Source organism: Poeciliopsis prolifica, unplaced genomic scaffold (genome assembly GCF_027474105.1).
Source record: "Poeciliopsis prolifica strain line A6 unplaced genomic scaffold, Auburn_PproV2 SCAFFOLD018, whole genome shotgun sequence".
In the NCBI taxonomy this organism is placed as follows: Eukaryota; Metazoa; Chordata; class Actinopteri; order Cyprinodontiformes; family Poeciliidae; genus Poeciliopsis; species Poeciliopsis prolifica.
Window position 1 is genome coordinate 7,213,776 of NW_026562393.1, and position 26,221 is coordinate 7,239,996.

Sequence of the window (26,221 nt, forward strand, 5' to 3'; positions counted from 1 at the left end):
AATAAACATTAGATTTGTTTGCAATTTGCTAATTTGCATGGAAAAAGTGAACCCAACGCCAACATAAATGCTATTAATCTGCAGCCCGTCTGTTGATTTGAGTGGTTTACTGGCCGGTGTCGTCCTGTTGATGCATTGCTGCTGCAGGACTGTGGCATTTTAACATCCTTGCTTCTAAGGGAGGAATAATGGAGGCTTGATGATGGCTCTGCCGTCCCTTAAAGTATGATATTAGATTAAAGTCTGGCTCAGTCATCGATACAGATGTGTCGAACCCAAATTCTGTTACATAACCGTGCTGACAGGAATGCCATCTGTTTGTTCACAACTTGTCCTTTCCACTCATTAAGGCTGCCTGTACTGAACTGTAGTGTGTGTGTGTGTGTGTGTGTGTGTGTGTGTGTGTGTGTGTGTGTGTGTGTGTGTGTGTGTGTGTGTGTATGTGCACAGTACCAGGTGCATAAAGCTGAACACACTGCTGCACCCGCAGTAGGACAGACATGACACAAACAGGAATGTATTAAGTAAATCTTAAGCTGATTGAAATGGTTAAAACACCAACATTCAAATTTACATGGTGAGAAACGATGGTTACACTGATGACCCGTTGGAATATATTTTTGAAATCTACCTAATCTTAAATTTTTGAAATTTAGAGTAACCACTTTTACTGAATTCATCATTCAGTAAAAGTTGTTATCATAACAGGCCTAATTATACCATGCCAATTAAAAAAGATGTTTTAATATTGTTTTAACATCTAAAAAACCTTTTAAAAAATCAGGTATAGTTTTTTTAAACACTAGAAAACTTGTTTTTAATCGTTAATTTTTTTCTTAACATGATATAATAGTGCTTCACTTTTTAACAATGATATTTCCCCTGATTTAGTGAATTAGTGAGGAATAGCTATTGCTTAGACACTAACTATTTTTTTACTGTATTTTATTATCTTTTACAATTTTTATGTATTAAATTTATATGTTCATTTCTTTATGCTTTTAAGCTTAATGTACATTGTTTCCTGGAACAACATACAATTGATTTTGATTATTATGAAGGTAATTGAATCATTCTATGTAAAGCATGCACTCCAATGTTCAAGGCGTAGCCTGAGTATCTGATTTAAAAGTAAAGTAGTAGTATCAAGATCAATAAAACAACATTAACTTACCCAACTGTGTTTTACACTGCATTATCTTTCTGCATCAGGTTGTACATTCTTTCCACTTGGTAAATTCCTTCAAATCAATAGCACCACATTTTTCCTACAACTTTGTGGTCCCAAATTAATTAACAGAGTGGCTATCATTACGGTGGAACTTTTGTGTCCTCCTGGGTCACAAAGGAAATTATACCACTATTGCAATAAGTTGTTTATTATTCCTCTCTGATTTGATGGAAGTTTACCCAAGAATGTAAAATTACTGAAGCCAAGAATCACACACCTAGGCCTTGTTTTCCACTGAGGTTGGGCTATATCTACTATTTGGAAGGACAGTTAGTATTTTGTATAACTTGACTGAGAAATTGGAAATTTGAAATTAAGTGGGATTTGAAATCGGAATAATAAAGACAATATTTGAACACTTTTCTGGTCATTAAAGGTCTTGTAGCAATTGGCTAAAAATGATTGACTGTAGTTTTCTTTATGGATGGGCGATGTTGACTTCAAGTTTTATCATGATATTTTGAGATTATAAAAACTCTATTCATTTTTATATGGCTGTGACTGCACAACACACCAATCCTGGCCCCAGAAACGCAAATAATGTTGCTGAATAGCATATCTATTTGATTCTTTACAACACCAGGCATATAAAGAAATGTGATTTATATTTAAACTAATTTTCAAAGTTATTGATACTCTCATTGAACAAACAGTAGAAATTAACAATCCTGCCAATATTTTTGCAGAAGGTTAGACTTGATTAATTGGAATTCATTGATTTACTCATACAACAATAAATCAACTTTTTTATGATAAGAAATTCATCATGATAAATTATAAATAAATGCTCACACCTAGTTTGATACTCCTTGGCTACATGGAAAAAGCAAAATTACCACAAAGAGACAGATGGAGCCCAAAAATGAGGTCAGACGAAAGTCAAACAAGTCACTCTGACGGCTTACCAGACAACAGGTGACCACATCTTAAAATGCATTTTTCTATCTTGATTCACTGTCTCGATTTAGGTCTGAACAATGAATAAAGCTCACCAGAAAATGAGAGATCATATTTCCTACACATTGTACATACCAGCTATTTAAAGGACATTAATGAAGTGCTTATTGGGTGCAAATGTATGAATATGGGTACTTCAGAGGGCTTTTAGGGTACCAGTAAGGTACCTTTGGAGTGATTACTTACAACATAGCTTTGTAATTATTTACTTTTTTGCAGCATACAGGGTCATTAAATAACAGTGTACCTATGTGGAGCCTAATGGTAACGGAGTAGACCAACCATACAATGTTATTTACAGCATATCTGCAGAGATGTAAAATTTAAGATAGATTTTTATACTTGTTTCCCCTAACTTATTTTTTTTTTTCTGAAAATATAAAACTTTTAGCCTTCTTCTCTCAGTGGAGGCATATGACCTTCTGCACGGCGCATTTACAAATCAGGATAAGATGAGAGTTTGAAATCATCCATTTATGGTGAGAAAAAATCCTTTTGCAGCTCATTGATAGCATTTTGTGGTGACTTACTGCAATGTACTTACTGTCCACTAATGGGGTACTTACAGAGTACTTACTTAAAGGGGACCTATTATACAAAATTCACAATTTGCATGATTTTCTACTGCCATTTGGGTAACACCTGCTTCTAAAAACAGTCCAAGCGCTTAAAAAAAAAAACAAGCATCCAGCCATTGTTCGGCAATAAGTTTAGATTTTTTGGTGTCTAGAAAATCAGCCATTTCAAAAGCTTCCCAAATGTTAAATCACAATTCATGGGTAGTGCGCCATTACCTAGCAACTCAAGCTAGGTTGCCAAGCAACCCTCAGCACATTTGGTCAGCTGGTTTCACAGCTGTGTGCGCTGTACAATGGCTGCTGGAAAAGACAAGTGTTTTGTTGTTGACTTACCATCAAGAAACCACTTGCTATTGCTATATTCTTGTTGGTTGTACTGTTCAAAAATCTGTGGTTGTATTGTAACTACACAATTATTTGGAGTCATTTTCGCATGGGAATGTAAATGTTGAGTTAGGGGGAGTGGCTAACAGCAGCTTATTTGGATTTTAAGTGACAAGAGCCTCTGAAATAGCTCACAAAAACAGGAACTCAAATTGGCTAAACCTGACCAGACTAAAATTCCATTATCCAAAAATTATTTTGAGCAAAAAATGTTTTGTACCACCCAGAGATCTATGCTAACCTGTTCAAGGAACCATAATAGGTCACCTGTAAGTACAGAAAAGTTGAGCCATGCTCTAATGGTTGTTTTATCCGTACCCTGGTGTTGGAGCTGGTCCAGGTCCATGAACTTGCTGGGTCTGGGGTTGAACCCCTTGGCTGCTTCCCGCTCCGCCTCCTTCCGCTTCTGCTGCTCCTGCTGGCGGGCTCTCCTGGCCACCTCCTCCTGCAGCTCATCCAGTTCACTGCGCCCAGAGCCTAAAAACAGAATAACATAAAATAAACAACTGGTCGCACCTAAAGAAGCTGCGTGTAACTACATGTAGGAGGGCGGACCTGTGTCAGAGCTGCTGACCCAGCAGGGATGAGGCAGCTCCTGCATAATAGCACCGCTGCTCTTTGACTTGGGCACCGAACGCCATGAAGGTCCAGACATCAGCACCCGTTTGTGTTGCCCCACCTCCCTGTTTGGAAGCAGAAAGGGTGAAAATAGCAAGAAATTCAGGCGTAAAAGGGGAAAATGCTGATAAATGAGAGAATTCAAGCAGATTGATGTCTTTGGGGTTTAATTGTTTGTTACGGAGCACCTCTTTTGGATCATTTGTTCTTGTTAATGTCACATTTATGTTTCATGTTGATAAATTGCAATTGGACTGAAAAGAAGCAAGGGAATCCACAAGAGGGAAACATGATGGACAACAGTAGCTGAGAGCCAGAGACAGTAATTGGTATTTGTGCGTGTCGTACCTGTCAGGGCTGCTGCTGTTCCTCTCACTGCTTTCGTAGCCACTCTCCATTCTCTGGATCAGACGTGGCTGGTGCTCCACCCCTCTCAGAGGTGGAGGAGCAGGAGGAACCATAGTCCGCCCGCCGCTTGAAGACCTGGGCTGCCCAACCAGCCCAAACCCGACCTCCCCAATCTCCCTCCGTTCCACGTCCTCCAGTCCAGGTTGTGTGGCAGCTCCCACAAAGGGGAGAGGCTGCTGGGGCTCAGCGGGGAGAGACAAGCCGGGTGCAGCACTGTAGCCCAGCTGGGAGTCTCTTTGTCGGGTGAAGATGCTGTCGATGTTTAGGGCCTCTCTCCTGGGCCTCCAGGTTGGCCGGTAGCGGCTTCCAGAGGAACTAGAGCAAACAATGTGGATGATTAGAAGTGTGAGGTGAGGTTCACTTTAGGGGTTAAATTGTTTGTTAAAAAGGACAACCGGGACAGAAATTACGAGAATTATGAACTCTGTAGAAAATGCAATAAGTTACATGTCAAAGCATAGGTCAAAGTAGGCCAAAGCATTCTCTGACAAACAAAGGAAATAATCTGGCTTCTATACATTTTCTACATGCTTTGCAAAATGTAAGGTGATGCTTTTGCGTCCCCAAAAAGCACCTAGAAATGTGGGTTCCTTATTTTTGCAAATAGTCCTTGTCTCAATCAGAAACTGAATGTATGTATTTCTACATACTAGAAATCACTTGTGTCAAACTCATGACAAATTAGGTAAAAGTAAAAACTAATCCAGTTAAGACTTTTTATATGTCAAGCTGTGTCAAGGTTCTATCTTCTGGCTTATCTGGTATGTATGTTTGGATGGATGAAAAATATATCAATCAAATTTCAGACTTTCCAGGCCGTGTAGGAACTCGTGAACATAATCTTTAAGCATTAATACGCATTTATGCAATATCGCTTCATTAATATGGTTCAAAGAATTGAGGAATTACATAAAATCTGATGAGTATGAGTGCATATTTGAAGAGAGACTCAAAGTTCACATCTATATTCAGAATCCAAATGCTAATGCAGGCGTAGGCAGTGAGGAGGAGGTAATTAAACTGCAGAGAACAAGCAGCAGAACAGCATTTACTTCATAAAAAGAGCCATATGTTGGATATGCTGGATACTTTCACATATCATTGGTCTGTAACTTTATTTATGTGTTTGCTTCATTTCTTGCTTTTCAAGACATTTTGATACAGGTCACTGTAAAACCACGAAGAAATATTTGAGGTATTTAATCATCGTACAACAAAAAGCATACATTTGAAGGTGAAATCGTCTTTACTGTCCTATGTTTAAATTAATATAATCATGCTATATTACATGTCAATGCAACTTTTAAGTTGAAAATGAAGTATTGCATTGAATATATTAAACTATCAAATAATTAACCAGACAAACCGAGGAGGCAGGAAAGACTTGCAGTTTAAAAATGTCTGATTTAGTTCTGCTAAGAACTTTGAATTATCATAAAAAGTAATTGAAACAGCCATAACATATTACTTAGCAGTACTATGTTAGTTTTTAGTACCATAATGAGTACATATAGCTTATGATTTCTGCATTATGAAAACAAAAGCCATCTTTCTACAAATCAAGGCTTTAGCTATGGGATGTTGTTGTTACCTTGTTGCTAACATAAGACGGTTTTCACCTCAAAATATTTAAGGTGAAAATAGTCAATACAGATAACAAAAATAAAAATTGTAATATTCAGTATATCTGAGGCCATGGTTCATGTTTAAGTATCTCAATGTCCTGTTGGAAGAAAGTGGCTGGATATGGATTGAATATCCAAGATTTTATATTATTTTAGCAGAAAGAGGAATAATTATTGCTTTTCCACTTGACATAAAACCAAGATCATAAATGTTTGTTTTTAAATGTTTGCAGAAAAGCATCAAATTATGATCAACTCAGACTGGCTCATGTTTACAGTGCATGGCTTCACATATATGTGCTTTATTTTTAGAAAATTTCAAGTATTACTTGTTACCTAGCTACAGCAAAGGTTTAAGGTGTGTTATTGTAAAAAAAAAACTCGCTCTCTCTTCCTCAGCATAAATCACACTCTGAGCACTCTACAGCTCTTTTAGCCCCGACAAGCACCTGAAAAAAGTTTTTTGTTTGAATAAAATTAAGCTATTTTTATATTTATTTTTTTCTCTCTTGCAAAAAAAAAAAAGTACAATAAGATTTGATTTAGTCTTTGTGAATCTGCTTAGCTGCAGGAAGTTTTCTTTAGGCCCAAAAAAATGGGAGGAGAATCATAACTTTGCACCTCCTTTTTTAAAAACTTTGGCAGCAACTGCTCTATATGTTAACATTTCAGGACTGTGTCCTAGAAATACAGGTGAACTGTTTTTCTGGTTAATTTAATATAATTGATAGCCGATACAAGGAAAACTCAAGTGGACAGAATGCTGAAATTAATTTAAAAGGTGCTTCAACATGTCATAAGTTTACAACTTACACTTGTTTGCCTTTCAGTAGTAATTTCAAGGATAAATGTCACATTATATGTATAAAAAAAATGTAAATGATTTACTTTGGTCTCATTCTATTACGTCACAAAAACCTTTTAATACCCATTGTGATGGTAAAATATATTAAATTGAAAAATGTAACACTTTTGTAGTGTTTTTTATGATTGTTAAAGACATGCAAATCAAATAAATATCATAACAGAGAAAATGTTGTTTCCATGCAGAGCATTTTAGTCCTAAAGCACAGAAACAACAGGGAGGCTCTGATCCCAGAGATAGTGAAACACATAAGATTAGGCGTAAGAATTAAATCAAAACAGCCTTGCCTTACCTGGATTTGCTCTCACTGCTCGTGCTTTCATCCTCCCAGTGGGGCCCCCCAGCCCCGCCCTCGCAGCCCCCGACTCCTGAAGAAGACGAGGAGGAAAGGGGGCGAGAGGATGAGGAGGAGGAGGTGAGGGGCCTGCGTGAAGACAGGAGGAAGACTGCCGTCTCCTGCAGGGGAGGAGAGGGGTGGCAGGTTGGAGCCTCCACTGCTGACTCTGAGCGTGGGAGAAAAGGGAGGGAAGGAGGAGCAAGTAAAACCAATAAGAGTTTTATTTATTCCACAGGGAGTAATTATGCAGGCAGCAGTGCAAATAAATGTGGAAATTTACACCAATGAGCTATACAACTTGAAGAATCTGCAGTGATGACACAGAAGAAGAACAACACAATCTGACCTTTGGTTGCTCTTAATTAAATCCACAATGCAATGTGTGTTATTTCAATGTTAACCCAAACAGCAGCTTATTCAAATTGTCATGCACAGTCGAATGCTAAAATATTAATAACTCTTTTAAATACTTTTTTTCATTTTCTCACATTGAAACTTGAAACCTTGATGTACTTTAATAAAACAACAGTGCAACTGCACCACATAGTAGTGTGATTTTTCTGCTACAGGGGACCTATTATGCAAAATTAACATTTAGCACATTTTCATATTTCCATATGGGTCTTAACTGCTTCTAAAGACAGCCCAAGTGCTTAAGAAAATAACTACCCAGTCATTTTTGGGCAAAAAGGTTTTGTTTTTGGTATCTTGAAAATGAGCTCTTATGAGCTCCAACACATTTGTTCAGCTGGTTTTACTGCTGTTACAATGGCTGCTGGCAAAGACAAGGGTTTTGTTGTTGACTCATCATCCAGAAACCACTAGGTGTATTCTTTTTGATTGTGCAGGAGGCTCTACCAATGCTTTTCAAAGATATAAGGTTCTATAATTGCGCATCTGTTTGCAGCCAGTTTTACTTAAAAGTGTTGGAGGACGTGGCCAGCAGCATCTTATTTGGATTTAAAGTAACAGAAGACCTGACAGAAATGAGAAGACTAAAATCTCATCATATAGGAATAATTTTGTGCAAAATAATGTAATGAACATATTTTGTATAGACTCATCCTAACTTGTTGAAGGAAGTATAATAGGTCACTTTAAAAAACTGAAAAACCAAAATGCATTACTTTGTGTTAGGCTACCACATAAGTGAAGTACAGTAAAGTTTGTGTTTGTAAAATCACAAAATGGGAAAAAGTGGAAGGTTTCCTGACTCTAGAGTCAATAGGGTAAGTCTTCAAATTATCGTAAGAGCAAATGATATCTATGGATGATGAGATTTTAACCCAAAAGATACTTAGTACAAATACAAAGAGATTCTGAGAGTGATAACATGCCTCTATTTTTGTAGTTTTACCTCCAGCGTCAGCACCGAGCGGCGGCGAGTCGTAGTTACAGACCACTGTGGTCTGGGATTCGCTGGAGAGCCGGCTGCCCGTGGACTGATGCAGGGGTCGGCTGCGGGACGTGCGGTGGCTCGAGCTGTCCGTTGACGAGTCGGTGCGTGTGTCGCTGGATATCGATGGCTCCCGACCTGAAAGACAAAAGGAGAGACCACCACTTTCAGGTGCTACTGCACATAGACCGCCTATTTTCTAGTCAAACAAGCCTAGTCTCCAGCAGCAAACACATGCAGAGGTTAGATCATAGCACTGAAGGTCAGAGCATATACAGGTGAATCATCTCATGCAAGCAGCTGATAAAGGCAAAATAATCCCACCCTATGTGGAGCAGGGTGTTAGTCTTTGCTGTACCTGAGTCCTCACTGTCGTAACCAGCCTTGCTGCTGCAGTGCTGGAGCTCCAGCTGTGGGTTGGAGCCAGTACAAGGGTTGGGGCTCTCCTGCAGTATCACCGGCGTCCCACGGGGGTCAGCATAGAGCAGCAGCAGGGGCTGGTAGTGGCCTTTAATACAGCGAGACACTACGTCCTTCCACTTTGGGCCGATCTGGAGATGCAGCAGGGGAGCACATGCATCAAAGGAGAGACAGACATAGAAAAGGTAGGAATACGTCTGTCTGAATTTGGGTAGAACTTTGTGCAAAAGCAAAAATTAGAAGGTCAAACAGAGTCTGTGCTGATGCGTGTCCTGGCAGATTAAATCATAATGTCACACTCTGTCATTAGCTCAATCATCTAATGTGATAAACAGTGTGAAATAGTGACTGATAAAAGAGTCAAGGATGTCTCCATTTGCGCTAAAACTCTTGCTCCAATTAACGCACAAAATATTAGAACAGGTGAAAAGCCTAGATTACAAAAGCTAAGCCTAAAATAAATCCCCAAAATAAAACTCCACCACCATTTTTTTTCTCTCAGGTTCCTCAGTAAAGCAAAAAGCCAGGCCATGCAGCACTCCAACTAAGACACAGCAGAGTTTCTGTCCTTTCTGCTCTCACCGGCTCTGCTGAGGATGCAGCAGATGCCATACCGTGCAGCCTCCTCACTCTGCGCCATGAGAACACCCTCCCAAAGAAAGACAAAAACGGTCTCACCTCTTTGACGTGGGCGTCGTCAAAGTACATCCACTTGCGTATCTTGGTCTGGAAGAAGAAGGTGGAGTAGTGCTTGCCGTAGTAGCACACCATGCCCACCAAGTAGAGCTCCGCCTGGCGAGCCCTTTCCTCTGTCACACGGTAGAACAACTACGGAGAGAGATAGAGGAAGAGGAGGAGCAGGAGGGAGCAGACAGGAGGGGAGGGGGGACATCAGGGGAGAGGTGTGCCATAGCAGGAGGGGTGGCAGTGAAGGGGTGGGGGGGAACAGGAGTTAATATGAAAACAAGGACATTTTGCTCACCTAATAGATGGACTGCATCTGAGAAGTTTCTTGCAAACTGTACGAAAACTGAACCGTGCAACACGACGCAACTGCAGCTTTTAAAGCAGAATGGATGCACAAAACTGGAACATGACCTTCTGAAGTTGTGTTTTTTTTTCCTTCCACTCACAAATATACACTACTTTGTGCTTCACGCTTTAGGTGCATTCACACCAGTCCTGTTTAATGCGCTTTAAATCAAGTCTAGTTTGTTTGTCCAGAAAGTCCGGTTTGTTTAGGGAAGTGTGAATGCGCAATCCAACTCTGATGCGGACCAAAAAAGTGAACTGTGTCTATCTCGGGTCGGTTGAAGTGAACACTGGCGCGGTTTGAATGCGTAATGTGGTGCAAGTGACCAGAGACCGCTACAAAAGCAGGAGGTGAACTACAGCACAGAGCATTCTGGGTAAATATAACCAAAACAAACGTCAGTGTCTAAGGCTAATAGTTGTGATATGTTGACAAAGACAAAAGAGAAAATCCTACAACTGCCAAAATCTGACGCTACTCTATTTTTGTTTGTAAAGATGGAACCTCATGTCTTCTGAGGTTTTCATGTCATTTTCTTCAGTCGCTCTTAGCGCCGCGGTGAGGGAGGAACAGGTTTGGATTGTTTTGATGAAGCAGTGTGAAAGCAAACCGCGCGAGCTGAAAATGTATCAAACGTTGCAATTTAGTTTACCGGGCCTGACAGTCTGGCAGAATATCAGGTGCTAAAACAGCCTCTCACATTAAATCAAGGTGCAATGGCTAAGAACAGCAGACTGTTCTCCACAAACAGACACAATCTACCACTGGTACACAGATAAACATTTCAAAATTGGGAATAGAAATGGGATATCATTGCATCTATCATTCTCTAAGAATTTTATGATCTTTGGCCATTTTATCTGCATCAGTAAGCTGCATCTACTGCAGTGAGACTCCATCCAAAAGGTCAAAAATCTTATTAGCATGCAAAGTGTAATTTAGAGTACTTGTGATTGCTATATTTATTTGCACTTTCCTTTATACCTCTGGGTTTGCACTAGTTTTAGATCTATGAGGTAATTCCCTCCTTTAAATCTGAAGAACCTATTTGACTGCATCAGTCAGCATTTACCATCCTCCTGAAAGATGACTGGTCAGCATGTTTATTTGTAAGTGGGTGAATGGTTCATTTGAATTGGTACTTTCATATGTAAAAACAAACTATCTGGTACAACGGCATATTATGAACACTGCAGACAGACAAAAGGAGTACATTTGTACCCAAAAACACTCAAGAAACTTTGAGATTAATTCTTTGAAATTTTCTGAATTTTTTCTAGAAAAATTATTAGATCAATCTCTAAATTTCAGAGCTATTTTGCCAAATCTACAATGGCCCTGATGCCGTCGTACTTTGTTGCTCTGATAAAGGCCTCAAGCTGAAACTTGTTCACCTCCAGTTCCATTGACTTCACAAAAGTCTGGTTAGTAGCTTTAATAGTACTTTCATATAGCCTGAATACACAGGCTGCAAGCTTCAGTTCTGCAACTCATTAGTGCTTGAAAGGTCAAAAAATAATTTTCACAGTGCAAATCAATCTTTTTCCTGGCAAACCCTGGAGAAGTCACTTTGCAAGAATAGAGTGGAGCTAAGACTTTACCAGCTGCACCCAGAATGCTTTCTCCTTTTTATTTGCTAGATGACTCATAGTAATAATGGATAATCAAAAATCTATTTAATATGGCAGACTATTTGTTTGAGATGCAAAATGATCCAATCTAAAGAATAAAAGAGCATAGAAGTGTTTTTGGGAAACAGGTGCAGAAGACAGGCAGACTGTGGCGGGAGGAGATGGGAAACGAGAGGCAGATGGATTCCCTTTTAACTGCTAAACATAAGAGAGAAATTCAATAGATGATTCCTCAGATTTGTACCCAACTGCTAGGTTTCATCCCGTAACCACAGGATGAAAACGAGGGAAAGGAGAAGAGACAGAATATGAAGAAGGAGGAAAAAACTTGACTCACTAAAACACATATTCATGTTGACTAATCCATTATTCATACATATCATTTCAGAATGCTGCTGGAGACATTGCAGCTGCATTAAAATGCATCGACATTACTCAGGTATGACACGGAGTATCAGAGGTCAAACTTGCGAGGTGAGTGGGTGTTTGAGAGCAGAGTAAAAACCCACAGGAAAAATAAGATGCTTGCAAATCCGGCGTTTTTCTGCATGTTTCTTCATTCGCCGATTTTCCAGTTGGTTTAAAGAGACTGACCCTGCACATTCAGGACTTCAAATCTGTGTATTTATTTATCTGTGTATGTGCTTTATGCACTGCAAAAACACAAAATCTTACCAAGTATTTTTAGTCTTGTTTAGTCTTATTATACTTGAAATAAGACAAACTCACAAGTAACTTTTAAGTACAACATAGGAGCTTGTTTTAAGTCAGTAATTCCCTACTGATGAAAAAGTACTAACTACAAGTGAAATAACCTGCCAGTTGAGCAAGACATTTTTTCCATATTACTATATGGAAAACAAAGTCACACAGTGTAAAAAGAGCTGCCTCCAATTGCCACACACTGCCAGTCAGCTGCCTGAGAGCAGAGTACAGCACCTTTATCCAGTCTAAACAATAATTTGGCTGTTAGTTATTGATTATCTCAGCATCAGTGGGAATAATTGTTGTTTTTTATTTAAAATGAAAGCTGCAGCATGATGTTTATTTACCTTTGTGTTTATATTTGTAGGTTATGAACGTTCAATTGCCTATTAGCTTAGTAGAGTTTATAAATCAGAACAACCAATCAGCCTCTGACTGAAAAAGAGGATAAAAAAAGGAAATATATTAGTTTCAAATGAACATAACCTTTAAAGATTTAAGTGTGTTTTGTTTTCTTAAATGTTTGTGCTGCTCGCTTTTACTATAAGCAGAAAAACTCATTTGCATACCTCCTGTTCAAAAGTTTCACTGATCTAGCTTCAGAATGAAAAACTATAATTATTTATAAACCTTATGTTACTGGCTTAAAACTTCACTGTTTCTAAAGTCTTCTGTGTTTTGCAATAAATCCCACCAAGTGTTCATTTTTGCTGCCATATGTCACATTAATTTCATTGCCATCCAGTATTTATTTATTTATTTTTATCAATCTTTTGCTTTTTTTAGCAAGGAGATAAAGTTCTTGCTTACTTTGTCAGAAAGTGAAATCCATTTTAAACAAGCACAGATATATACTTAAATCTCTACAGTTTGGTTCTCTCACAACCTATATCATAGCTCTAAAAGGACATTTAGTATCATTTTAAAGCCTTTCCTTTATAGCTTTGCTTAGTATTATAGTTTATGGTAGTTATGTTAAATTATTAGACAAAAATAGAGAATCATGAACACAGATAAAACTTAAAGAATGATGATTTGGAGCACTGAATATCATCAGAAATGATGACAGCATTCAGTTTCTCTCATGAGGGTTTAGCTGCTCTCTGCAATAACCTAAAATACCATTCTGAGAGCAAAAGCTGTTTCGCCACTCAGATACTAAAAAAAAACAAACATCTAGAGCTAGTTTTGCATATATTTTTACCCTAAAAAAGTACCTAAAGCTAATGCAACATGTGTTGTAAGAAAGATAGGAAAATATTTAGACAAAACGTTGCTACAGCTAATGATTGGTAAAAAGAATGTTCCTAAACGTATGAGAAAAAAACACACAAGAGAAAATAGTACGAGAATGAAGTCATAATGACAACTTTATTCTCATATTTTTGATCTTGTATTATTTTAACTTTATTATCATACGGCTTTATGCTTTTAAAGTATTGACAATTTTTGTCATACAATGTCATTCTCATAACATATGGCTTTTCTTATTGTCATAACTTTTGTCAAACTATTCCATTGTACTTTTGTTTCAGAAATATGTTTTAAAATGATGCTGATTTGTAAGACTGGGAAAAGGGCAATCTATTTATTTCATGTCAGTTTGTCAGATTTCTGACCCTGAAATTTGATTATGCATGTACTTTAAACCCCCAAAAATGTTTTATTTATTTCATTCAGAGGCCAAAATTCAGCTCCAGAAAGGGTAATCAATTACACCAAAGATCTCCCTATGCTGCAATCAAAGTGTTTATGAATATAAATTGGAAAGATGGTCCATATTCTGGAAAAAACATTCAGAATCTTTACGCAGAAAGCTATTTGCAGATCGTAAAGCAGCTAAAACTTAGATGGTTAATTTCTCCTGCAGTCAGACACAAACACAGCCTAAACCTACAACTACAGACATTAACGTACTTGACTCACATTCACAAATTGCTGTGTTTTTGCATTTCTACTGCAGTATTATACACATGTATCTATCAGCTTGCATGGATTTGCTTATGTGGCCACATGGGCATTATGTTAATAGTTATTGGAGACAACGAAACGTGTGCAACGTGCCGAGTGAGCCTCTTACATCTCCCAGGCGCAGGCAGGTTCCCAGGCTGTGGATGACGTCCTCCGCTAGGTCAGAGTGGTCCGAGTCCCACACCAGCCCGATGGACACGATTTCTGGTGAGTTCATCAGAACCCGGCGGATACGCAGCACCTCCCCACAGTTACTCTGCGATGAAGAGAGAAAGGATTCATTTATTATGGTGAAAAAGAAGGCTTGTGCTTTTTGTAGTTACAGGAGCACTGAAAAAAAAATCTTACTATCAAAACAGAAACTCAGAGTCTGGAGATACAGAGTGACATATTTGGAGAATCTGTTAGTCAAAGACAACAATTTCAGTTTTTTAAAAAGTCTAAATATTACATAAGACCAATAAAACATGATTTTTAGCAAAACCTAACATATACTGCCTGGCCAAATAAAAGTCACCACCTGCATTTGACCAAGCAAATCCCCCACTGCATGGGCGATTATCTTTTAGCTGCAACCTCTGCAATGAGTCGCTATTAATTTCTTAAATAACCATGCTGAAAGATATATACAAGAACTCTAGAACAGTCAAATCACCGGCATCAAGCAAAAAAAAAAAAAACTATAGGTCGATTAAAGAAAAAACTGAAACTGGAGAGAGAACTGTCCAATGCATTATTAAAATCTGCAAGGATCCTGTGAGCGGTGATCACTTAAATGTTTTGTTAAACAGAAGGTCATGGGAACTGATGAGTCTAGATTTACTCTGGTTCAGAACAAGTGACCCATCATGCCTGGTGCCTCATGTGGGAACCCTGTGTGGGCAGCATCGAGTGGGCTGGGTTTAGACGTTATGAGCTTCATTTGTTTAACCAGAACCAAACATGGAGACGCAGCTTCCAGTTTCTATGCTCCACTAGAAACTGAGCTGGAAAAGGTGAGTTCCTTTAAATCAAGACCAAACGGAGTTAGATTGGAACATTGATCAAGATATTTGATTCATATTTGCTTGATAAATTTGACAAAACGTAATGTGTATTACTTGTTTAATAATTGGTGATGTTTTAACAATTGAAAGCACTTTGAACTTCCTTGTTGCTGAAATGTGATACACACTTAAACTTAACTAATTGAAGTACTGAAAAAAATTACTTTCTAAGATATTTTTGTTTCTACAGATGTGCCTTGAAACAATGATTGACGTTACTTCAAAGAAGTTGATTTTCTGATTTAAATGATAGCTTCAAATACTTTTAAAATTTGTTATCTGATTTTGTTTTAGATTTCTTACCTCCAAATCAGATCTTTCAAATAATTTTTTATTTGGCCGTATTTAACAGAAGTACACATGAAGATCCACACAGGAAATAAGTAAACAGTAAGGGAAAGGGGAGCGGAGATGAAGGCAAGAGAAAAGCGATAATGAACGGATTGTAAGAGAGAACGACAGAGAGGTAAAAAAAAGTGCTGCGCTGAGTTGTATTTGTCCCTCGGGCCTTCTGTTGAGTTCAGAACCGTGTGTTCTGAATCCTTCCTTTGAGTCATGACCCACCGCAGAGCTGGTACAAACACACACACCCTGAAATAAAAGCCTGCACGCACACACACAAGCACGCACACAGGGCCGGGAAAGCGGACTCGGAAACAGCCTGAGAACACCCCGGCGTCCAGGTCTTCTGCCAAACGCAGCACTCACACACACATTAAGCACAGTCCCGCTCAGAACGATCCCTCTGTGGGCAGAGAGCCGTCCTGCACTGGCACCAGCGATGGCAGGAAGGTATCTTGCCAGCGTCTGCTTTTCACTTCCCAGAGTGAGACACGAACACAGGCCGGAGGGCGGCAGCCGAGCGGCACAGCGCCGGGACAGAGGCTATCTGTGTGTCCAGGACGCAAGGTCGGCACACAGCCTCACTCTTTTATCGGTCGGGCTGGGCGATATGACTTTTTCACGACAGATCTGATTTTCGTTGATTACACTCTATTTTTTCTCTTTTTGAAAAGTATTTTCAAAAAGTGGATGTTACTTCAGTCATCTTGTCAGTGAGCTGTATGATGGAGTATTGTGAATTACAAGAATGTTGTCATATTAGCAGAATAAAGACACTGTTCTACCAGGAAAAAAAACATTGTTTTAACCCTATATTAAGACCAAAGTTTCAAATGTCTGCCTGTATATTTTTGCTTATTTTAATTTAAAATATCCTGTGAGTAAATTTCACCCTCTGCTGCAGCAGGGGTGAAATTACCATAATAACTCAATATTGGCTGGAAAAAGAAATTTTAATTATTTAAAATACTTCTGTGAGGAGATGACCTGAATTCAATGTCCAAATAAATAGAAGCTGTGAAACAAGATGGCTGCCCTGGATGCACTGACATCACTCTTAACTATGGAAACCCAGTGAGTGCAATTTTGGGGAAAAGAAAATACAGATTTACCAAAAAATGACACCTTCAAATAACAAAAGACAAAAACTCCATTAATAGATAAATCTCAGTGTTTCCCAGATGAAAATTTTCTAGAACAGTCACCCAGCAGCATTCTGTGTTTTTGAGTATTTTAATCAGTGCACACAAAAAACTAATAGTAACCAAAAAAAAAAAAGTGTTGCTCTTGCAGACCTTTCGATATGCAGAATTTTCCAGACAACAGCGGTTACATAACAGGACTGTTTGTCAAATGATCCCATAGCTTTCCAGAACGCTGATTGTTGCATCCTTCAAAGGGAATAGAGACGCCGTGGTTCCTGACAACCCAAAAAGCTCCATAGAATAAAGACAATCTCACTTTTATCAGCCTGCTGACAGCCAAGCAGACTGCTGATGTAGGTCTGAATCCAACATAAAAAAACCAAAACAACCACAGCCTGTCTGGGTTTTCACAGGTTCAGGTGACAGATCCAGTTTGGATGAATTTTTAAATCTTATTTTTGCTTACACCTGTTTTCCTCCCTTCCAGTCATCGCTCCGAATCTCAGAGAAATAAGAAGGAAAACTGCTCTTTCCCATGTCCTGCTGATGAGACATGGTGTAAGTAAAGCAGCTATTTAGGTAGATTATAGACCTTTTCTCACAAAGGCAGCTTGCAGACACTATTACCATGCAGGGCACAGACCGCCACGGCTTCTCATTTCACACATAATAGTTGGCTGCAAATTGCCGTTACGTTTGCGATGCCGACTGAGCATGTGCAATGCTCAGAGGTCAAACACAATTAGGAATAGCTTTTGAGACACTTATTTGCTCTGATGATAACTTCCCTGCTTTCTCACTCGGAGTTTAAAAACCATCTCCTGAATAAACTCACTGAAGGATTAGTATTCTTATGCGGACTTTTAAGGATAAAATAAAGATGTAGTTTAATAAATTACTATATAACTGTAAAATAATAGATTTCAGTGAGTCAAGAATTGAAAAAAATTGCTTATTTCTGATAACTGAAGATTTTGGCTTAGAGCTACTGAAATTTTTAAGTTTCACTTTTTAAATGTGAATATTGCAACACAGTAAAACAAAATATTATTGTGTCAGTGCAGAAGTTGGATTGAGTGTCTACATGAGGGGTTAGCTTGGCTGTTATATCCAACCATGTCAATGGAAAGTTGAGTTGAAGAAAAAACTATGGTGGGAAAAAACACAGCTTTGATGGGCTTGTGAAGCAAAGACCATTCAATAATTTATGGGAGATCCACAAGGTGTGTACTGCACCTGGAGTCTGTGCAACAACAGGCATCACACACATGCACCCCATCTTCAGAACATGCGATGTTCAGAGAAGCAGCAAAAACCTCAAAAGCTTCAAAGCAGACCCTACAGGCCTCGGCTACCACATAAAACATGACGATGGTTAAAAAAGTTGCACCTGAATAACCAAAACCTATAGAACAATGTAGAGACAAGAGACAAGTAGAGATGTCTGATCAAAATGAAGAGAAAAAAAAACAACATATCTGTAGAAACACCTCATACCAGCTATGAAGCACAGTGATGGAGGTGCAATGATTTGGGCTTGTCTCTCTGCAGTAACTGAGCTGAACATGAAGTCTTCTGTGTAAAAAGTATTCTAGAAAAATCTGAGACCATCTGTCAGACAAGTGAAGCTTGAACTAGAATTGGAAATTATTTTAAAGACAAATTTCTTTACAATAACTTAAGAAACTAATAAAACAAGTTTCATGTGGAAATTCATTTCCACATTTCATGTGGAAATTAAGATCTCAGAGTCTGCAGGAAGAGCAGCGAGATATAAAATCCATGTTGCTTCAAGTCCACTGATGGTCATTTGTTGGTGTTGTTCCATTGTGTTCTATCCTAATTGAACAAGTAATTTTTCTCCCCTTAAACTGATCTCCAACTTAACACCTACACATGATCTCTAACTGTGAGAAAACTGATAACTATGGATTAGTGTGAAGAATACCTCCAGTAATAGAATTCAATGGAGAAAATTAAAAGAAAATGCAAATGAAGTGCACGTTATGTAACACACAGTCATCAAGAGAGAAGAGGAAAACAAAGAAATTATGAAACTAATTATGGAAACTCATCATCTTTTTAATTTGCCCATTAGATTAATTCGTCCACGCACTAATTTTATCTAATAAACATTAACAGTGAGCATTTAAAGGGACAAAAGCATATTTTTATGGCAATGTTTTACACCGTATGCCTGCTAATGAATTTAGTCTGGTTTTACTTCCCTATAAAAACAAGCTACGATATAATAAAAAAAAACTAATGACAACCTATTTTACGCAAAATTATAATCCTTCTAATGAAATTTAAAATGTGCAAAAACACACACCACATTCAACATTATTTAACAAAAATATGTAAAAAATTAAGTTGCATCTATTGTAAATGAACCACAACACATCTGGAATTGTTCGGATAAACCAAAGAAGAGACGTTGGCCTTAACGGGAAAAACAACATCAACACAAACAAGTCAAACCACCCAGACAGCACGGTGGTGGAGGTGTGATTATGTGGGTTTCTTTGATGATTTAGAACAATGTTTCTCAAACTTTTTCAGGCTGAGGACCACTTAACCCGTTTAACAAACACTCACAGACCACAACATTTTAACATGAAAACATGAATGTCTCAAGTCACTTATTGTTGTCTGTGCTGTTGTTTTTTAATGTGACCGGTGTGTTTTTTTGTTATTTATGGATGGATTCTAAGCTTTCCTAAGCTTCCAAACACACGGAAATCAAAAAATAAGCTGTTAAGTGCATTAATAACATTTTGGGACTATTTGTAATTTAAAAATTGACTTTAGTTGCAGAAACAAAAAAAAAATCCTCTTCTGCACTGTTAAATCTAAAAATTATCCACCCATTTCTATCATTTGTATGTACTGTATTTTAATAATTTAACTGAATTGTTTTTAATTGAATAAAAAAAAACAATAGCTAGCAAAGTCATAAAAATGAAGAACAGTTCTTGCTAACTGAGACTGAAGTCCCTACCTTTCACGGCACAGAGCCGTTCAAAAGAACCGAATCGCTCGTGAACGACACATCAAAACCTTCAGCAAGTAAGACTTCACTTCCTCCGATCATGTTAGTTGTCCTGGCGTTGTTTTCTTTCCACCGGTATCTTCAGTTTTCCTCTTGAGTGACAGCTCGTTAGAAAGTTAGCTGCAGTGTAGCACTTTGAGCTAACATTACGGCAAATCAACGGTCGTTTACATGCAGTACCCAGCGGGCCACGAGGGGGCGCCCAGGCACCACCGTTTAAGAAACTGATGTTATATACCAGCTGTTTCCTGTATGATTACTCCATTCGTCTGTCATGTTTTTGATGTTAAATATGGTTCTACAAGCTACGAAACGTGTTTCTGTTTTCATTTCTTCTTTTTTTAATAAGTGATTACTATGCATTTAATGTTAATATTGAAATTATTTTATAGTTATTAAGCCAGTAAGCTAATGCACTATGACGCAAACGTAGGACTGCTGTAGGACTGCTGTCTTGTTCAGTTTGTCTATGTCGATGCGTGTCTGTCCCTATCAAATAAACTTAAATTCAATTTAATTATATAACCTAAACACCAAATTCATTGCGACAATTTCCTGACACGCAAAACGTTAAAAATCAACAAGTAAGCAGTTCACAACATAATGATCACCCAAAGGTAAATAAAAATGCTAAAGCAACATGCAAAAAGATCTGTTGTGCAAACAACTATTCTAAGATATGAAAAATACCTCAATTACAAGTAACAGTTTTGCATCAAGTCTGCTGATCAGAAATGACTCTCTTCAAGTTGAAGCACTTAGATTTTAAGAGGCACTTCAGCTTTATTAATGTTGTCTGGCTTTAACATTCAAGATTCACACCTTTACTGATCTCACCGCTGCGGTTATAAAACCTCTGTTTGCTTTCAGAAAGCTCTCGTGCTTTAAAAGGAGATGATTCTGACTTTAAAAAACATCTGATTCGTGACACACAAAGCACTGATCTGATGTGTGCAGCCATTCCTGCTCAGAGTACATCTCTGATTACCAAAAGTAAACACTTCATTTCCAGATACACACTTTTAAATGCCGTGTTTATCATTGCTAAGCCACCTGCAGTGTAAATAAAATGTCCTCACGAGTAATCATAGGCCATTTCCACACACGATTCTCCACGTACCTGATGACTGCCAGATGTTGGGCTAATTAATATTGTCTAATTATTGTGATATGGAGGCACATTGATTAGAAGTTAATTAATTTTGTTTTAAAAATGTTACTTTTTTAATGATAAGCGTAAATGGGAAGGCCAAAACTGATGTTAATGTTAATGTGTGTTAAAAATATTTACTAAACTCATACATTTCAAAGTTAAAGTTCACAGTTTCTCTGAAGTTTACTTAATCTCTTAGTGCATGAGTAAAGTGTTTATGCTCTCACAGGGCAGTTGCGCAGGTCTCCCATGTTGCTAGCGTTGCGGAGCAGCTCTCCAAACATGTCCGGTGTTGGTTTCTCTCTGCACTCCAGCATCCTCACCGCCTGGTTACTGCAGCCAGCATTTGACACGCCGGAGAGAAAAGCCAAAAGGAAAAGATCATACTCTTTGCTGCTAAAGACTTAAAACCTGCTTTTGTTTTTTGCAAGTCAGTTTTCACTTATTACAAGTGTGCTGAGATATTTGGATTAGAAACATCAACAATACTTGGTAAGATTTTGTGTTTTTGCAGAGACAATAAAAATACATTCCAAGAGAATAAATAAAAAAATTCTTAGATAAAGACCAGAATCTTAAACTCTTTTAAATTTTCAGTTTAATCAGCCCCAATTTGTGACCAAAAGTGGAGTTTAAAATTTTGAATCTTCTCCAGGTCAGTGAACGCACCACACTGATAACAATACTCTTTGCTGTGCAGGCGCTTATAAGGAAGTGAGATTCATCAGAGAGATGTAAGACATTAAAAGGGAAAACAACTTTTCTACGAAATGTCAGCAGTTCACTTAGGCAAGACTTTCAGCGGCAAACGGGAAGACTGCACTGAAACCAGTGATTTTCAGTTTCCACATCTAAAGTTTGACCTCGTATAAAATCTCCCTTTAATTCAAAGTGATTTTTTTCTAAATACTTTAACGGAGAAGAGCTGACAGAACTTAAACATGAGAAACCTGACAGTTCGTATCTGTTTTCAAGTCCTCTGACTAGAAACTCATACATACATAATTCCTTTTCTGTCAGACAAACAGAAAACATAAACTACAGAGAATATTTGAGATTAAATAGTACTGTCACTAAAAAATGTGAGACCTGCAGTTCATGTAGTTAATGTAATTAATCTAAGGCTTTTTAAAACTACCCTGCAGGCTCTGGTCCACATCTCAGAGCTTCGTAGGTATCACAACAATAACACAAATTTAAAAACCATCTTAATCTCTCCTTCCTTCTTTCCCTTCCACTGCTGAATTAAACCTTTTGACTGCTCTCTTTTAGGGGAAGCAGGAAAATGCAACGCCACAGCCAAGAAGACGTTCTTATTTCTGTTTACTTGTGTCTGAGCCCTGCTTGAACCACATATCTTCCTCTCTATTTTTGTCACCCCTGGATTATCTTACTTATGCTGACTTTTTTGCTTTCTAGGCCGTAAACAGCATGGCCTCGGTGAGGTTAAAAATAGCCTGGCGGTGTTAACAGGCACAAACACAGGGAAGGCTGCTCCATTGTGCTTGAACTACCTGTTTACTTGTATTTTCACCCAGCATTGCTGCTTCGATTATTTACCAAAGGGATACGTATGGATGTTTTGTTTCATTTTCTCATTTGGTGGTTCTGCTCCGCTGTTTTACTTATAGATTTTTGTTTCTCCCTGGGTGCAACTGATTGATTGCTACCAAGTTTCTTATTTCATTAACTTGGAGCGTGGGAAATTTAAATGTAACACACGCACTTTGACTGTGTGAGGATTTGCCTGGACGTTCCTTCATTCACATTTGGGATTCGTTTGCACACGCTCACCTGCTCCTACATACGCAGGAGCACGCGCATGATGTATGCGCATACATGTTCATGTGTGATTTCTCTCCGCGTTTGGCCGGGGCTCGTGCAGAGAAGTGAAGAACGCGCTGTACCTTCTTTTACTGCCATGATTAAGCCTCAGCTTGCTTCCAGGTTTACTGCACCGTGTGTATTCACCCGCATGCGCGCGCGTGTGTTTGTGTGTGTGTGTGTATGTGTGTGTTAATGTGGACTTACCAGAGGGACGTGGTGGAGATGTAATGAACCATCTGAATGAAGGGCAGGGGGTCCGAAGAGGCTCCACAGCTGCTGCACACACACTGTAAGAAGAAACACATCCTGGGATTCATTACAGGACATCGTTTTCTCTGATAATTATTTTCTCGTTAGGGGCCATCAAATGTTAAATCACATAATGATTTAGGGTTTCTTTTTTTCCTCCAAGCATGTTCTGGATCTAAACAAGGGCCAAAGCTTGCTGTGCAGGGCCGTTTCTGTTTAATCGGATGAAGAAACAATTCAAGCCAACAAAGTCCAGATTCCCATCTTGTCACCGAATCTTTGCTGTGATAAAGAAACTGGAAGACTGGATTTGCACGTGTAAGTCAGACCAGTGGAGGTCCAGATGCATGATTTCCCTAAACATTATTTAAAAGAACCCAAACAAAAAAATGCTAGTTTAAATGTGAAATTTTGGGCGAAAAAGTCGAAAACAAAAAAACGTCCTTGAATAATTTTTTAAAGATGTTATAAATCAGCCGAAACAAGTACCTGAAAGTCTTTATAAAAGAATTTATACAGCTTAAGCCTTTTTCAGATTTTGTCCAAAACTCATACTTCTATGTATTTCATTAGATGTTGGATGTTTCAGATCACGAGTGTCAAACTCATTTTCATTTTGGGAAATACCAAAATCTGAATGTTCTTAAAGGGCTGGCTGTGCCAAAAATATATTGATAAAACCAATTAAACTATTAAAATATCAAACAGTTGTTTCTCCAGGATTATGTGATTGTTTTAGTGTTTTTTTGCTGTCAAACTTGCAGATTTTGGAGTGTTAGGAATTTTTACAATATTTGCAGTAATATATGATGTTGAATGTGACTTTTTATTACTCGCCGTATCTATCGCTGACAATGACTTGACATCAAGTAAGGCTGAGGCAGCAGTCACTTCAACTTAATGTTTTTGACCAATTGGAAGTTGATTTTGTGTGCATTTTGCAAATTTGTGAAAAACTGGAAGAACTTATTGATGTAATTTGGAGTCTAAAGGGCCTCTTAAAAAGCTGTGGTGGGCCAGATTTGGCCCCCAGACCTTGAGTTTGACACATGTGTTTTTGAAAATTGAATAATCTCTTCAAATACACGTTTTTCCACAATTTTCCAGATCAAAAAAATGTTAAAATCAAATTTCAGATTGTCCTGAAATCAGTTTTTTATAAAACCACCTTTTGCTGCAGAGACAGTGAAAGTCTTTGGAAATATCTACTAACTGTAACTGTTAACGTTTCTTTATTGTATATTTAATAGTTATTCTCTGTGCTATTGCACTTTATTACTCACACCGTAATTTATGGACTAAGTCTTGATTACTTAAGCTGTACGTTCCGACAGCCCCACTGGAAATATACTTAAAGTGAAAAAGAGTTATTTTTTTAAATGGTTACCCCAAACTCCTTGTTAAGATGAATGCATTAAATTACAGTTTTCTTTCCCTAAAGGTATAAATGTCTAGTGTTGAGTAAAGTCACAATTTGATGCTAATCTGAGACACAGGAGATCTGATAATACAAATTAAATCAGTCAAGTGGAAAATGACGATGAGTTCTTAAATATTTGAACAAATATATGGGTCAAGTTGGTGGTAGGATTGTCTAGAGAACAAAATACTAGTTTTGGGTTTCCATATGATCAATTGCTTCTCTTTTAATTACTCACCTGTTCAAACAAAGTCATGGCAAACTTCTGGTGTGGTATGCAGTGTTTGGCTGTGCAGATGTCCTCCCTGCTCTCCGCGCTGATGTGGAAGTGGATACGCATCAGCAGATTCTCCTGAGAAACAAAGTTTACACATATGAGCCGTGTGGTTTTAAGAGTGCTGTATGTAGTGTGTGTGTGTGTGTGTGGGTTAGATTGCTCCTCTCTGCTGGTGCTCTTGTTAATCTGACCGTGGGAGCAGCATCTATATTTCATAAGAAGCCGACGGATTCCCTGACTGAACACATTTACTACCAATCGATCAGACAGCACCTCCCAGAAGCACACATAAAATACACACACACACACACACACACACACACACACACACACACAGAGGGCAAAGAGTGGCGAAAGCAACTGAAATTCCCTGGAAGAAACCAGTAGCACAGAGGAAGTTTAAAGATGTTACAGCTATAAAAATAATATTTTGATCTGCATAATATTAGGAACTGCTACACACAGAACTAAAAGGATAAAGACATAATCTATAATATTTTCTTATTAAGTTTTACAGTTTAATATACTCCAAAAACAACAACTTTTTACTGACTTCCACATAAATGTTCTTACTCTGCATATTGAAAACATTCACAGTGCTTCATTTTCCACATAGGAAATTGTATTAAATGAATCTCTTTCCACAAAACTCTACAGCGTAAAAAAAAAGTTTTTGAGTGTTTTGGAAAAAAAGATTTATGACCCCAATACACTCACAAAGTCATCAAGAGGGCGCATCATAACTGATATACATGTGACAGGACTTCCCAGGACTCCTTATTTTGCATTTGGACCCGAGTACAAAGGGTTTTCAATGTACATGCTTTTTGGCTATTTTTTGCTAAGATGAAACAAACAAAAAAACAGACATTGAGGATGTTTCTTTTCCTTGAATTAGTCTGTTGGTTATGAAAATATATGTATGTATTAAACGAACTAACAAAACACCACTGTGTACATATGTGAAGCCACGTTGCTGCTGCAGACTCACAAAGCACTCGGCAGCGTCGTCCATAATGCCCAGCTGAAACCTCTGCTCGTCTTGGAAAGTCTTGGCCAGCGCGCTCCGCAGTGCGTCTGACGGCAGAACGCGCTCGCTGCTGAACTGGAACTGAGCAAAGATACTCTGCAAATGCACACAAATATAAAGAATCCATTAATTTTTCATCTGCTGCAGCAAATATCAACTATTTCGCACTATAACACTGCTCCTGACACACCTCTGCATTGTTGGAGCTAGAACAAAAACAACAAAAAAACTGTCAATGCATTTTCCTGGATCAACAAATTATTCTAAGAAGCAGGAAGAAGGATACAAACAGAAGCAGGAAAACTTGTGAACCTATCAAGAGCTAAAGTGCTGAACAACACTCTCTGACAGGGATAAAACAAATGGCACTACCGAGGCCTCAATATCACAACATGTAAATAATAAATGGCACTTTTCTCAAACAAAATATAGCAGCTCAAAGAGAGCTTTGTAGCAATGAAATAGAAACCAAACCAGGTGGCTAACAGAGAAAGCTAGGCCACTGAAGTATGTTTTGAGGG

General features: G+C 38.2%; 1 protein-coding gene across 5 annotated transcripts in view; it reads right to left on the reverse strand.

Annotated features, from left to right (window-relative positions):
- Positions 1-26,221, reverse strand: part of LOC129368115 (inactive ubiquitin carboxyl-terminal hydrolase 54-like) — a 71,396-nt gene that overhangs the window by 14,080 nt on the left and 31,095 nt on the right. For all 5 annotated transcript variants that reach the window (XR_008606783.1, XR_008606782.1, XM_055042964.1 and 2 more), the window contains 12 exons: positions 25,662-25,796; positions 24,632-24,745; positions 22,929-23,011; positions 21,125-21,230; positions 14,269-14,415; positions 9,498-9,647; positions 8,758-8,950; positions 8,361-8,537; positions 6,959-7,169; positions 4,117-4,491; positions 3,706-3,833; positions 3,469-3,627 (listed from right to left, as the gene is read on the reverse strand). Coding sequence is in view for 3 of the 5 variants with exons in the window: in XM_055042964.1 (XP_054898939.1) it covers positions 3,469-3,627; positions 3,706-3,833; positions 4,117-4,491; positions 6,959-7,169; positions 8,361-8,537; positions 8,758-8,950; positions 9,498-9,647; positions 14,269-14,415; positions 21,125-21,230; positions 22,929-23,011; positions 24,632-24,745; positions 25,662-25,796 (1,978 nt within the window). In the remaining 2 variants the exon portion in view is untranslated. The remainder of the gene's footprint in view (positions 1-3,468; positions 3,628-3,705; positions 3,834-4,116; positions 4,492-6,958; positions 7,170-8,360; positions 8,538-8,757; positions 8,951-9,497; positions 9,648-14,268; positions 14,416-21,124; positions 21,231-22,928; positions 23,012-24,631; positions 24,746-25,661; positions 25,797-26,221) is intronic.